The 15,591-nt window shown below is 38.2% G+C and overlaps 1 protein-coding gene across 3 annotated transcripts in view; it reads right to left on the bottom strand.

Annotated features, from left to right (window-relative positions):
• The window catches only part of THADA (THADA armadillo repeat containing), a 322,784-nt gene that overhangs the window by 269,040 nt on the left and 38,153 nt on the right, over positions 1 to 15,591 (bottom strand). For 2 of the 3 annotated variants that reach the window (XM_068965155.1, XM_068965164.1), the window contains exons 17-20: positions 11,290 to 11,425; positions 10,892 to 11,025; positions 6,423 to 6,581; positions 4,881 to 5,038 (exon numbers count right to left, since the gene is read on the bottom strand). In XM_068965155.1, coding sequence (XP_068821256.1) covers positions 4,881 to 5,038; positions 6,423 to 6,581; positions 10,892 to 11,025; positions 11,290 to 11,425 — 587 coding nt within the window. Of the gene's footprint in view, positions 1 to 4,880; positions 5,039 to 6,422; positions 6,582 to 10,891; positions 11,029 to 11,289; positions 11,426 to 15,591 lie in introns of all 3 variants that reach the window. The other variant, XM_068965145.1, reaches the window with a different exon arrangement.

The raw sequence follows: 15,591 nt of genomic DNA, 5'->3' as shown, positions 1-15,591 counted from the left end.
ACCTATAATTCAACAATGGACTAAACAGAGGAGCAATATAAATGTTCATCTAAAGCATGAACTCCACAAAGGACAAATGTAAATACATCTTTCATTTGTTCTTTATCTAAATAGTAGAGAGAAATACAGTAAAAAAAATAAAAGCTAATTCCCTTCACTATAAGTTAGAAAGGCCAAAACAGATTCAAGTATACAGGTGGGACATTTCTACAAAGAGCATGTGCAGTGGTCAGGATCTGGGATTCTGGAGACAAGAAGTCTGGGTTTAGGAACCCTATTCAGCTTCCTTATCAATACAAGCTAATGATGGAACAGAGTTCCCTCGTCTGTGAAATGGGGATAAAACTAGAACCTACTTCACAGGAGTAGTCTAAGAAATAGAGATTATGCTTATAAGCATTTAGCAGAGTACCTGGCAGAGAGTGGCAAGCAATATTGCTAAATGTCAATTTTTGTTTTTATTTTGTGTCATGAGGTAATGAGACTTAATCCTTAAAACCTTAATTAATTTCCCTAAACCTTCTCTGGTGGCTCAGATGGTAAAGAATCTGCCTGCAATGTGAGAGACCCAAGTTCGATCCCTGCATCAGGAAGATCCCCTGGAGAAGGGAATGGCTACCCACTCTAGTATTCTTAGGGTTTCCCTGGCAGCTCAGATGGTAAAGAATCTGCCTGCAATGGGGGAGACCCGGTTTCCATTCCTGGGTCAGGAAGATCCCCTGGAGAAGGGAATGGCTACCCACTCCAGTATTTCTGCTTGGAGAATCACATGAACTAAAGAGCCTGGTGGGCTACAGTCCATGGGGTCGCAGAGTCAGACGTGACAGAGCGACTACCACACACATTCATTCAAACCTTCAGTTTTACTCTCAGACACAGCCACTTCTTACAACCTTAGGAATGTCAACAGGAGTTTCTAATTCCACTTTGGTTAAACAGAACAGTTCATGAAAGTTGGCAGTATAGTAAGATAACGTTTTACACTGCACTTTCTCTACCATTGTGATTCCTTACTAACACCTGGGATTTCTTCAAAGCCCAAACATTGTCCTCCTACATAATGATAACAAAGATGATGGTTTCCTGGTATTCAGGCATCGTCCCATCAGAACGTTTATTCTTTGTCTTCTGGCAAATTCTTAACCATGTCTCACTTTAACAGTTGCCCTTCAGTCTGACTTTCTGAAATGAAATTCTGTCTTGAATCTCTTACTACACTTCTAAGCACTTTGAAGCCAGAGAACCATGTATTATATTTCTTAATGTTGCCACAACTCATGTTGTAAGGCAGTCAATATATAGTTGACTAAATGATGTGATTCCATGCTCAACTTCACATCCCAGTAACATAACCATGTAGCCTGCATTCAGTACAGTTCAATAAATAATTTGCATTGATTTCTAAACACTAAACTTTGGTAGAAGAAAATACAGAAACAATCTCTTAAAGACTGATGAATACTAATAAACATATATCCCATTTGTAGTTCATTAACAAAAACTAAAACAGAAACAAAAGGCACTGAGGAAATGTATATGAAAATTACAACAGTATCTAAAGTAGGAGTTTTTTTAATTGCCCATGTCTAATAGTTCAAACAGGTAATTATTTTTATTCATGTGATTTCTAGGGCAATAATTACTAGCAAGGGGAAAGCAGATATTAAAAAAAAAAAAATTCTACCCAGAAACTTCTTTTTAGGAATATTAGGAGAAGTATATAAAGAGATGAACTGATGGCCCAGGTAGAGGAAGTTGTTTAAGAAAATCAGTGGGTACTCAGTATCCAATATCCCATGGAAAAAGAACCAACAATGTAGCAAGCAAAGCTTCCAGCTCAAAGCCCAGACACAAACCAGTCAGGAAGTGGTAAGATAAGGTTGCATGCACTGCTCACTCTTTGAGGGTCTCAACTTACATCCCTCAAAGCTGGTTTTATCTCTGCCTCTGGGACAGGGACCTTATGAAAGAACCTTTCATTTCACGATTACAGCACAGGAGGAAGGTCAGACGTGCCTCTGAATGAACACATTTTCCTCTTGCTGCAGTCGTGGAGGACACACTGCTTCATAAGCAGTCATCGAGGGAAGGCTCATTTGCTAAAAAGTTCAGTGGCAAGTTACCTGACTACCCACTACTTGCAAAAATCTGGTTGGCTATGGGAAGCTGGGAAAATTAAATTTAAAGAAAGATTAAATGAGCCATGCAGAACAAAGGTGGCACTGTGTTGTGTCGGAACAGGGGCTGGGAAGCAGAAGAATCGGGTTCCTATCCCAGAGTTGCCACAAACCAGCTTTGTGATCTTGGGCAAACGAGGTAACATCCAAAGGCTTCAGTCTCCCCTTGTGCAAGGGAGCTGGATAATATCATCTCTGTGATCCTTCCAGCGAGGAGTCTGTGAATTATATACTCAGAATTATAAACAAGCACCAGCTCCTCTCCTCGAACAGCAGCAAAAATCCCCAAATTGGAGTTTCACTACCTGCTGGCCTGTTAAAAGCATCTTTATGCATGGGGGATTGAAGTTGTCAAAGGGCTGTCAAACCAGGATGGGCCTCAAGGAGCTGAGTTTCCAAAAGAAATCCAGCCCTCCATCTACATGTGAGACCTCAAACTCCCAGTTGTAATGCAATCCTATTACTTTTCCAAGAGTGAAGGGTGAGTGGGGAACAAGCAAAGCATCAGGCTGAACATCAATATTTCAGGATCTATAGAACAGCTTCCCTCATCCATTGAGAGAAAAGCAGATCATGGTTTTTATGATTCTCAGGAGTAAAAATCCAAATTCCCAATTTTCACCTCAAACAGGGAGCTTTCTGTCTGCAAGTCACCTTTGTCTCTGCAGGTCTCTTGTGATAACATTCACCTACACTGTTGATTCTTAAATCTGTAGCTTTGCCACTATGTGCCCAGAAGATCTAGTGATACTAGGGCATCCATGCCCTCGGAAGGAAGGTGGACTCCCTAGGCCTGGTCCTGCCACTCCAGTGCAAACTACATTCTTCTCTGTTGTTTATATTTTTAACTCTTAAAAGTACTAAGTACGTGGGAATATGTTTAAAGGAATTTCATGGAACAAAATTTTATGTTTAAAAGCAAGAATCCTCTATAATACAAATAACACCAATTTCTTGGTGACTTTAGAATTCATTGTCTCAATGCTCCCACACTTTTAGGAGCATTTTAAATTTTTAGAAAAACTGAATATTTTTTAGTAAAATTGAAGGTGATCAAGATTCAAGTTTTCCAAAGAGGGCAGGGTTTCAATGCCAGAACAGTGCTATCACACACACTCTTGGTCACTCACTCAGTCATTAAATATCTGTGGGGTCGCCATGTGAATGGTGACATGGAGAAATGACCAGACCTCATTAGAATGAAAATGAGTATTTCACAGAAAAACAGGATTCTATTTCTTATTCAAGAAAACAGTTATCAGAAGAGTTCTTTGGTTTGTAACAGCCTCTCTTTGTTGTTGTTGTTGTTGCTGTTGTCACAAACATCTTGTTATTTTATATTATTTTCCAATTTTTAAAAAATTAATTCCCAGTTGTAACCTGGATATCCCACATAACTTCATAAGACTTGGATGTCCTACAAAAGGTGCCAAGTCAAAATGATTTTCCCAGGAAGCTTTCAGGTCTTTCTCAGTTACAGTAAAAGTAAAACAATGTTTCTCTTAATTTTCTTTTTTTTAAAACACAGGCCAACAAACCCCTAAACTAGATGTTTTAACTTGTCCTTGAAAAGCTGAGGAGTCAAGGGGCTCTAGCCCATGTTTACTTCTTAGTGAGATGGTGAACATCAGTGAAGTAATCATTAATCATAGCTGGATTCCTCAGCAAAGATGTTGGCATTGGCACTCTAGCCAGTCACCAGCAAGGACTGCAAGCAATGCTAGGACACTAACGCCTATTTGATTTGGAAGAGAATACGGAACATGATGAAGCCGGCAGCGTCCTGTTCCCCTTCACCACTCCCCATCTCAGAGCCTTGCAACATCACATGCCCAGCTGTTAACCAGATGCTAGCACATTATAGCCACAGCGAGTGTGAGAATAAAAATATTAGCATTATTTCCATGGTACTGGTCACATGGTTATTATAGAAATAATCAGTATTAGCATACTACAATATTTGTTTTGTTCTTAGATTTCGTAACACCCTACGGGAAAAATTATCTTTATTTGAAAAAGGTTAAAAATGAAAGTACATGTTATATATCTTTGCTGGAAAATGGTGGGAAATGGATTTGTTGAAACCATATGGAAAGGAAGAGGGAATCAATTAAAAACAGAAATCTAATAAATCTAAACTATTTCCAAATGAAATGCTTGTGGTAAGCTAATTTCTTGTAAACACTGCACTCAAGTCCCTTGAACAGTCCCAGATGGTGAACTAACTTTGTGGTCTTAAAATAAAAGTCAGCCAAAAAAACCAAAGTAACTATATAACTTTATCATCAATGCAGAGAGAACCATGAGATCCATAATTAACCTATATATGTATATTTTTTTCTTTCCAAAATTTAAGAGGTTTGTGGAGTTTTACTAAACAGATGATTTCATTTAAATTTGAAGTTTGTGTGTATTCAATGGAGACACAAAAATTCAAATAATACTGAAGTTAAAAGTGAGGTAAGAGCTATCATTATTTACATAACATAGAAAAATAAAAACATTTCTAAAAATGCCAAAGTTTGGAAATGTATTGCAAGGTCCAATTTCTACACATTAGTGAACCTTCTTCAGCTGACATCTGTAAGATTTTATTCGAGAAAAATGTTTCCAAAAAATTTGTTTAAGTTGGGTTATAAATAAAAGTTTGGGATATATGCTTTGACCAGAGATTATACCAAGCGGAATCAATGTCTACCCTACCTGCTCCACCGTCAACAATCCATCAGGAGACTCTGGCACAGACCGCATGGGTAGAAGCTGGCACAGCGAGCCTAAGAGTAAAGCAACTTCCTTCATGCTTCTCCAACAACACACCAGCACCATCTGAGCAGTTACATCACATGTTTTTCCTTCTTTACCTTAACAAAATAAAAAAACTATTGCAACACTAGACACTTGATTACTCACATCCCAGGTTTCTTAGAACGAGCTTATTCATAATTTCCCCAAGAATAATCTGTTTGAACAAACCAATTTGCCATATGCTATATTTATTCAGGAGAAAATAACTAACACTTGTCGGGCATGTGCTATGGGTCGGAATCACCCTCTAAGTATTTTCTTTAATATAACCATATTCAAGGTAAATTGAAAAATTAAAACAGTAGCATTCTAAAACCAAACTCTAACTTTTGGAAATTAATGGAATCAACTCTTTCCGCCTTTCAGTCATCCATAAAATATGACTATAATAAATATACTTTACTATTTGTTTCAGTGGGGGTGGTTGCTACATCAGCAGAATAACAGGATACGACTTTCCTTTCAAAGGAATATACAAATTATCTTTTTAAATAGACAAATTCCATAGTCAATTAGCTATAATCTTTACTCTCTTTTTCTAGCTTTAAGAATATTTTTGTACTGACATTAAAAAAAATCCAAAACAAACTATTAAATTTAAAAGGTAAGTTAACAAAATAATCTCTTTAACATAATCCCTTTTGTCTTTTAAAAGTCTGCTAAACTCAAAGGATAATGTGTCAATACATACACTTAAATACATCAAATAGGTCTGAAACATATACACTTAGAAGGGAAGAAGTAGGATTGGAGAGGAAATAAGGAAATGAAAAAAAAAAAAGAAATTAACTGGTTTTTAGCTCGCATTTACCTCTGAATTATTTGAAACGATCACAAGCATACATTTATATAATTTTTAAAAAAACAGAAATTTTTACAAGACAATATCCCCATCTAGTGGAGAATGTAGAATATGTTCTAAACCAATAAGATATTACTGCTTCTGATAACTTTTTATAGCATTAAAGAAAATTATAAAAGAATAACTGAAAAAACAAACAGTAAGAATTCGAATTCTGAAGTCCTGGTGCAAAAGAGTAGCTCACATTTTAATAAGTCTCAACTTTGTTTCCTTTAAAAGGCTGCCTGACTGACTATACGGACACTCGCAGCATCAGACCATACTGCTGGGAGAAGCAGACTGCTGCCCAAACCCAAGTTCACTGTGCATCACTGTTCCTACATCACCTGGCTGTCAAGAGAGGTTTCAGGACTCAAAGGCTTTTTGTTGAAGCACCTTATACGCTGGACTGGGGCACACCAATTTCTGGTAAAAGTTTTATAAACTCATTCCCCAAAATAAATCATTATAAGCTCAAAAAAGACCTTATTTTCTCCACAGTCCTGCATACATCTGCAGCCCCTGATTTACTACAGGAAAAGAGCATCTTGCACATTTTGTCACTTAAATATTGACTCCAGTAGTGATTTTACATATACCTTTGATTTCTGCAGAAGTATCAATATTCGGTACACTGGCACTCAAGTCCTCTAAATCAAAGCTACCACATTCTTTCAATATTTTGGCTCGACTGAAATAATCATTAGTATCTCGTGGCTGAATCTCATTCAGAATCCTGTGCAAGCGGCTTGCTGACTCTAAGAGAGAAAGATAAGATTACATAAAACCCCAGTTCCATATCAGATGCAGGTATCCCTTGAGGGTCGTTTGCCCTCAGAATTTTGTAACTTTTAATTCTTAATGATTAGCACTATAAGAAGGGACTCACAGGGTGGATAATGTAAAAATTATTTATATAAAGTCTTCATGATACTTGAATGTACTTTGAAAATACAGCAAATATTTTAAGTAGGGTGAAGACTGGACCAAAAATCACAACAGAAATTGTCCACAGACAAAAGCTGCCCATCTGACATGGCTTTTCTTAGTGTTGTCTAAGAATCTTAAACACAGCACTCAAACAGATGAAGGAAGAGCAGTTCACGTCAATGAATTTTCTCTAAACAGATAAGAAACCCCATCACCTACAAAAACAATCTTTTCTAGCCCAGGAATATCATAAAAACTCCATAGCTGACTTTGAGATGCGTATGCAACATACTGCTTTCTAAGTAAGATTTACAGTCCTACTATTATATTTAACTTCATTTTTTATTTTGTAAGCACTCACTGGACTAGGGAATGTAAACTCCATGAATGCAAGACTTTGTTCACTGTTGAGTTGCTAATGCCTAGAACAGAAACTGCCTCATAGAGGTTCAGTAACATGGGCTGAAGGAATTTATGGATGACGAGGTAGTAAAGCGCTAGCCAGGCTCAGAGTTTTTTAAGGAAAATAACAACAGGTAACAGGAAACCAATTAACAAATCAAAAGAATGAGTATTTACTGTATACCTATTACATACACTCATATTTTAAGTATTATAGGAAATACAAAGACTCAAACTGCTCTTGTAGTGATTCACCCAACATCTTATGTTCACTTGTGGCTTCCATGAAATTTTGCCCAAAACAAATTTTGATGGCCATGAAAAAAATGGCACTGGCCCCAAAACAAACCACAGAAAAACTAAGAAAAAACAGAGGTATAACTAGAATAAAATTTTAAGAGCCCTACTCATTCATTTTTGTGGCGCTCAGGGAAGACTTTTACCAAAAAATTCAGAATGCACAGTAGATAACATGGGAAAGATACAAGAAAAATGGAGACAATCAGAGGAAAAAAGAAAATGCAAAATTAAGGAAAAGTCAGTGAACTATAGACCGTTTTTAAGTTGAAGATATTTTAAAACTTTAATAACAAACAGAATTTTAGCATACTCTGAAGGCCCTACCCATAATTGGTGACAAACATTTCAAATTTCTCATCCAAAATATATTGGTACTTGCCTGATTCAAATATTAGCTATCAGACTGGATGGTCTTTATTCCTATGCACTGCTTAAGTAGGAAAACGAATCCAAAAACTTTTAGTATTTAGTCTATCAGCCAAAATAAATCTATAACTATATCTTATTAGTATCATAAGCTGGGGCTTCACTGGTGTATCAGCTGGTAAAGAACGCGCCTGACAATGCTGGAGATGCAAGAGATGTGGGATCAATCCCTGGGTGGGGAAGATACCCTGACAAAGGAAATGGCAACCCACTCCAGTATTCTTGCCTGGGAAATCCCATGGACAGAGGCGCCTGGCGGGCTACAGTCCATGGGTCGCAAAGAGTCGGACACGACTGAGCACACATGCACACATCATAAACCATCACCAACCTGCCAGCTCATTTTCAGTAACGAACAAAACATAACATCTTCTATGCAAGCACACAACTCTAGGTTCATTATCAGTGCAAAGTATTATATAATTCCGTGTGTGTTTATGATACACTCTGTGTATTTTTAATATAAGCCTCTCATCTGTGTTCCAAAATGCACTCACCAACTTTATTTCAACATGAAATACAAATCTACTTCATGATTTTCTACATGTTCAAAAGAACACTTTGTTAGTATATATCCTTAACAGTCAACCATATCTGGCCTGTTGTAGTATGGGTCCAGTAATTCCCTCCCTTATCCAGGCTTCAGTTATCCCTGGTCAACCATGATCTGAAAATATTATATGGAAAATATCAAAAATAAAGAAATCACAAGTTTTCAATTGCATGCCCTCCTGAATAGCAAGATGAAATCTCACGCTGGCCCTCTCCATTCTACCTGGGATCCTCAACCATCAGCATCATCTGCAAACTGACATCCAACAACATTGTCAGGGCTTGATGATCCAGGAACACTGATACAGGTAATCCTCTCCTAATGTATCACCAGGTGGTCAATCGTGATAGAAGGAAAGTTATGACCAACCTAGAGAGCATATTCAAAAGCAGAGACATTACTTTGCCAACAAAGGTCCGTCTAGTCAAGGCTATGGTTTTTCCAGTGGTCGTGTATGGATGTGAGAGTTGGACTGTGAAGAAAGCTTAGTGCCGAAGAATTGATGCTTTTGAACTGTGGTGTTGGAGAAGACTCTTGAGAGTCCCTTGGACTGCAAGGAGATCCAACCAGTCCATCCTAGAGGAGATCAGTCCTGGGTGTTCACTGGAAGGACTGATGCTAAAGGTGAAGCTCCAATACTTTGGCCACCTCATGCGAAGAGTTGACTCACTGGAAAAGACCCTGATGCTGGGAGGGATTGGGGACAGGAGAAGGGGACAACAGAGGATGAGATGGCTGGATGGCATCACCGACTCGATGGACATGAGTTTGAGTGAACTCCGGGAGTTGGTGATGGACAGGGAGGCCTGAATGACTGAACTGAACAGTGAGTCACAATACTTTTGCCATTCATCTCACTTCACCTCATCACACAGGCATTTTATCATCTCGCATTATCATAAGAAGAAGGGGTGGGCTCAGTACAGTAGGATATTTTGAGAGGAAGAGAGACCACGTCCACCTAACTTTTACTACAGTATAGTGCTATAATTATTCTATATTATTATTGGTTTGGGGTTTCCCTGGTGGCTCAGGGGGTAAAGAATCTGCCTGCAATGCAGGAGACCTGGGTTCGATCCCTGAGTCAGGAAGATCCCCAAGGGAAAGGAATGGCAACTCACTCCAGTATTCTTTCTGGGAAATGCCACGGTCAGCAGAGCCTAGTGGCCTACAGTCCATGGGGTTGCAAAGAGTTGGACACGACTGAGTGACTAACGCTTACTATTACTGGTTATCAGTGTTAACCTCTTACTGTGCCTAACTTATAAGTTAAATTTTATAAGTATGTATGTTTAGGAAAAACCATGTTATCATAAGTATGGGTACTATCTGCACTGTCAGGCATCCACTGGGGGTCTTCGAACATCTACCCCTTAGATAGGAGAGGACTGCTATATACATATGCCACTAGGACATTGCAGGCATTGAATTTAGTTCCTATACTTGCAGCAATTGTTTATTCATTGATTTATTCATTATGACAACTATTCATTGGATATCTACTTCTACCAGGCACTGTGCCAAGTACAAGGGAGGAAATCATAGACAAAACTCCCTGTTAAATTGCAACAACTCCAACGAAGGAGAAATCTATGGGAAGGGGAGAGTGCTGCTAGGAGACAAGACTGGCAAGGCAGCAGGAGTGAAATTATTATCGAGCCTAGCCACTAACATGTTTTAAATAAAAAGGAAGGGGGATGGGAAGAGCACAAGGGTTAAGTAAAGATAATGTGTAACATGATAAATGATGTGACTAGAAAAGATTACTTTGGATGTAGTAAAAAGGAAATGGAAGGAGATGAGAGTAGATGTGGGGAAACAAGAGAGGATAAAAGCCTGCAGTAAGGTAAGAAGATGCAGATAAAAGAAGAGATGTAACAGATATTTAAGGGGCACCACTGAAAGAATGTGGAGATAGGCTAGATACAAGGAGTAAAGGGCAGATGTCGGGCAGCCCTAGCTCCTGACTTGCACAAACAGGTCTCTGGTAGAACAGTTTGCAAAGATAAGAGGGGAGGGAAAGAAAGATGAAATTTCATGAGTTCAATTCTGGACATTCTGAGAATCTCTTCCAATTTTTTTCTTTTTAAATTTAAATGGCCTTTGTGTCCAGTGGTCTTTGCCTATCCCAGATTCCTAACAAGCTGCCTTCTCTGACTGAACCCCATCAACTGCTCTCTAACTTATATGGCCTGCTTCCCCAGTCCCAACCAGAATACAAACCTGGTAGGCTGTATTCTAAAATGACAATATTATAAAATCCAATTTACCCCAGAGAAGGAAGCACCTTGCTGACTACCTGATTATTTATTTACCTAGGTTATTTTTTTATAATTTACCCAATAGGCAGAAATATCACCAGTCATAACAATGCCTTTGTCCCCCATTTTACCTATCTCTCTGAAGAAAACAGTAAGGGAAAAAACACAGTAATTCTAGCTTTTTCCATTTACTGACCTGCATCAGTGTCATTGGGGATGAGGCCTTCTGGGGAGGAGCTCTGAATGACTGGAGACACCACGGCCGAGAGCCTATAGGAGGTCACAAGGAGCTTCTCCACCACGGGTCTCCACTCACTCACCAACTGCAGGCTGCTGCAACAAGAATGTTAGAGGAATTTATACGAAAAGCCAAAACCACATTTTTAGATGGAAACAGACAAAAGGGATCAAAGGAATTTGGGTTTCAAAATCATGCCATCTATGAAATATGTAAGACACAAAAGTATGTGTATATATGTTTTCATTTTTAATTATCTTTAAGGCAATATGTTCCTTTCCCAAGACACATTCCAGTAGGAGTTTAAAGCTCAGAAGTGAGTATTCAGGAGACAACAGGGGGATGGATATACTTACTTCAGAGGCAGCTTCCGCAAAGCTCCTGTTATACAGTGGACCCGCCCATACATTGGAAATGACGCTGCTGCCTGAAGCAGAGAATTTTCAGCCCGAGATACTTCTTCCTCAAGTTTTTCCAACAAGCATTTGATAACTAGAAAATGCAAAAAAAAAAAAACAAAAAAAAACCACCCACCAAAATAACGCCAGTTTAAAAACACATTTACAAATTTGTACACAGCAGAACAGTTCCCACAAAGACACCCAACTCAACTGAATTTTATACTAGAGGTTTCTGAATGAAAAAAGAGATTATCCAAGCTTATCCAGGCTGTTCTCCATTTCCAGCTAAGGCAGAACCGTGTGTCTGCCCTGACTTCCTGGGTCCATTTACAGCATTCATTCTGGATCATTCCTCCTAGACATCCTCTATCTGGGTTAGCAAACCCCAGGCTCGTATGCCATGCACTACTTGGACAGATTTTTTAAAATAACGGCTTTACTGAGATATGACCACACACCATACAATTTATACATTCAAAGTGTACTGGTCAATGGTTTTTAGGATATTCACAGCTATGTGCAAAAACCACCACCACAGTGAGTTTTGGAACATTCTGATCTGACCCCTCAGAAAAGCTTTACCCACTGCCAGACACTCCCTTCCCTGCACCTCTCACCTCCCTCAGCCCTAGGCCATCACTTGCCTGTTTTCTGCCTATTCTGGACACAACCATATAAATCTAATCAAACAATATTTTCAAAGTTCATCCATGTTATAGCATGTATATTTCATTACTTTAAACAGCTGAATAACAGTCCACTGTATGGATAAACCACATTTTATTTATCCGTTTATCAGATGATAGACATGTGAGTTGCTTCCACTTTTTGGCTATTATGAATTATGCTGCTATGAACACTCATGCATAATTTTGTCCAGACACAGCTTTCATTTTTCTTCACTAAATGCCCATAATGGACTGAATGTCTGTGTCTCCTTGCCCATGCCCCAAATTCAGGCTGAAACCCTCACCCTCATTGCAATGGTATTCAGAGGTAGCATCTTCAGGAAGTAATCAGGTTTAGCTAAGGTCATGACAGTGGGCCCCCCATGATGCAATGAGTGTCCTTATAACAGGAGGAGGAGAGACCAGAGCTTGCTCTCTCATGCAGGAGAGAACAGACTGAGAAGACTGCTATCTGCAAATCAGGAAGGGGGTTCTCACCAGGAACCAAATCTTTTGACCCTGTAAACTTGATCTTCCCAGCCGCCAGAACTGTGAGAAATAAATGCCTGTTGTTTAAGTTATCTGCTCATGGTATCTTGTTAAAGCAGCCTGGGCTGACTAAGACAATGTCCAAGGGAGGAACTGTGGAGTCATATGGAAATTCTATGTTTACCCTTTCGAGAAACTAGACATCTTTTTCCAAAGGGGCCAGACTATTTTACATTCCCATCAACAGTCTGTAGGAGAGATCCATTTTTTCTGAATCCTCATCAACTCTAGTTATCACCTATTTTTTTTTAAATTATAGCCATCTTACTGAGTGTGCAGTACTTCCTCACTGTGATTTTGATTTGCATTTCCCTAACAGCTAAAGATGCTAAGCATCTTTTCATCCACTTATCGTTTATATTCACGTTTTTTGGAGGAGTATCTATTCAGATTCTTTGTCTGTTTTTGAATTTGGTTATATCCTTTTATTAGTGAGTTGTAAAAGTTCCTTATATATTCTAGATACAAGGCCCTTAACAGATAAAATTATTTGCAAATATCTTTCCCACTCTACAGGTTGTCTTCTCACTTTCTTGTTGGCTTCCTTGACACACAAAAGTTTCAAATTTGTGTGTCAGAGTTTCAAAGTCCAATTTATCTACTTTACTCAAGATCAAAAAGATTTACACCTAGGTTTTATTCTAAGAGTTTTATTGCTTAACTCTCGCATGTAGCTCTTTGATCCATTTTAAGTTAATTTTTATATACAGTATGAGGTACTGGGTCAAATTTTGTTCTTCGGCATGTGGACATCCAGTTATCTAGCAGAGTGGATGTCTCCCCTCACCATTCAGAAGAAGGTTATATTTTAAGTTTCAGAATTGTGTATAACCAGTAAATTCATATTTAGAAAATTTAAAGAATTCCCAAAAATCATTTGGGGAAAGACAGCCCCACATAAAACTGAACAAACGACATGAAAATGCATTTCATAGCAGGGGTAGAAGTGAATGGCTTATAAACAGGTAAAAAGATGCCCAATTACATTAGTAATCAGGAAAATGCAAGATGAAACCACATGAGACACTATTTGATATCCTGCAAATTTTTAAAATCTGACAATAGCAAGTTATAGTGATGCACTACAATTCTCATAATTTACTGGTGAGTGGGAGTATAAATTGAAAATCTACTTGACATCACCTAGTAAAGTTGAAGATGCATGTATTTTATGACTAGGCTATTTTACTTTTCTGTTCATAATAAACTCTTAGACATATGCATTAGAAGTTATATCTAATAACATAACAAGAATAACAAGAATGTTCACATTGACATTGCTTATATAGAAAAAAGAAGTCCATCAATAGGAGAATGTATTAATTAATTGTAGTAAATTTGTATAATACATATAGTACTATTTATGTAATATTCATAATCATGTATTAATAAAAAAATAATATATTGCTTAATAATATATAAATAGTAAAATCTTGGTAAAAGCAAGACAAAAGATTAATATTAAACATAAGGCAATAATTACATGGTGGGAGGAGGGAACTAGGATAAGCAAGAGGCTTCAACGTTATGGGTGCTACTACACTTCTTAAGCTAGGTGTTCTCACCTAGCTTGTGATATCACAAGCTTGGGACACCTCGTGAAATTTTTATACTATTACTATTTAGATTCCATACATATATGTATTCTATATATATACTTTTTATTTTTGAAATATTTTATGAAAATTTAAAATGCCTTGGATTTTAAAAGCCTCTGAATGAAGCATGAACTCCCCAGTTGACCCCAGTTGCAGACCTCGTCTTATCATCTTATCAGGGTCCCCTCTGGAACCCAGCCCTGAAACAATTAGAGTTGGGCACATGTCACCTTCCATGTCAGTGTCATCTCTCTGTCCCAAGCTCTATGGCTACATCTCTACCAGAATTATATATGGCTCCCAATTTTCTCCCATTATTAGTTCTCTTTCTCATGGCTTTTCCCATCATTTTAGAACACTGTTCACCTTTCTTTCTAGATCTGACCTTTATTTAATACAAATTCCTATCTGTCTTTATGTCTAGTACAATTCCAAAATGAAGACTTAATAGGATAAAATTAAGTATACGAACCTCCAACAAATATTTGTTTAAAATCATTAGGTCTAAAGATCTAAAACAACTCAGATCCTAGGTTTTGGAACTGGCTATATGCGAAGAGCAAAAGGGAAGAATGTGTTAGCCAGTTAAAACATAAACCCCAACAGACAAAGGAACTTTGCTCTACATAAAATTAACAAAGATGAACTGGCTATGTGAAGTGAAAGTCACTTAGTCATGTCCGACTCTTTGTAGCTCCATAGACTATACAGTCCGGGGAATTCTCCAGGCCAGAATACTGGAGTGGGTAGCTTTTCCCTTCTCCAGGGGATTTTCCCAACCCAGGGATCAAACCCAGGTCTCCCGCATTGCAGGCAGATTCTTTACCAACTGAGCCATAAGGGAAGCCTGATCTGGCTATCAGAACTTTTAGAACTAACACCCCAAAAAGATGTCCTTTTCATTACAGGGGACTGGAATGCAAAAGTAGGAAGTCAAGAAACATCTGGCGTAACAGGCAAATTTGGCCTTGGAATACGGAATGAAGCAGGGCAAAGACTAACAGAGTTTTGCCAAGAAAATGCACTGGTCATAGCAAACACCTTCTTCCAACAACACAAGAGAAGATTCTACACATGGACATTACCAGATGGTCAACACCGAAATCAGATTCATTATATTCTTTGCAGCCAAAGATAGAGAAGCTCTATACAGTCAACAAAAACAAGACCAGGAGCTGACTGTGGCTCAGATCATGAACTCCTTATTGCCAAATTCAGACTTAAATTGAAGAAAGTAGGGAAAACCACTAGACCATTCAGGTATGACCTAAATCAAATCTGTTATGATTATACAGTGGAAGTAAGAAATCAATTTAAGGGACCAGATTTGATAGATAGAGTGCCTGATGAACTATGGACTAAGGTTCGTGACATTGTACAGGAGACAGGGATCAAGACCATCCCCATGGAAAAGAAATGCAAAAAAGCAAAATGGCTGTCCA

This window comes from Capricornis sumatraensis, chromosome 1 (genome assembly GCF_032405125.1).
Source record: "Capricornis sumatraensis isolate serow.1 chromosome 1, serow.2, whole genome shotgun sequence".
Taxonomy (NCBI): domain Eukaryota; kingdom Metazoa; phylum Chordata; class Mammalia; order Artiodactyla; family Bovidae; genus Capricornis; species Capricornis sumatraensis.
The sequence above is the reverse complement of the archived record's forward strand: the minus strand, read 5'-3'. Positions and strand labels throughout refer to the sequence as shown.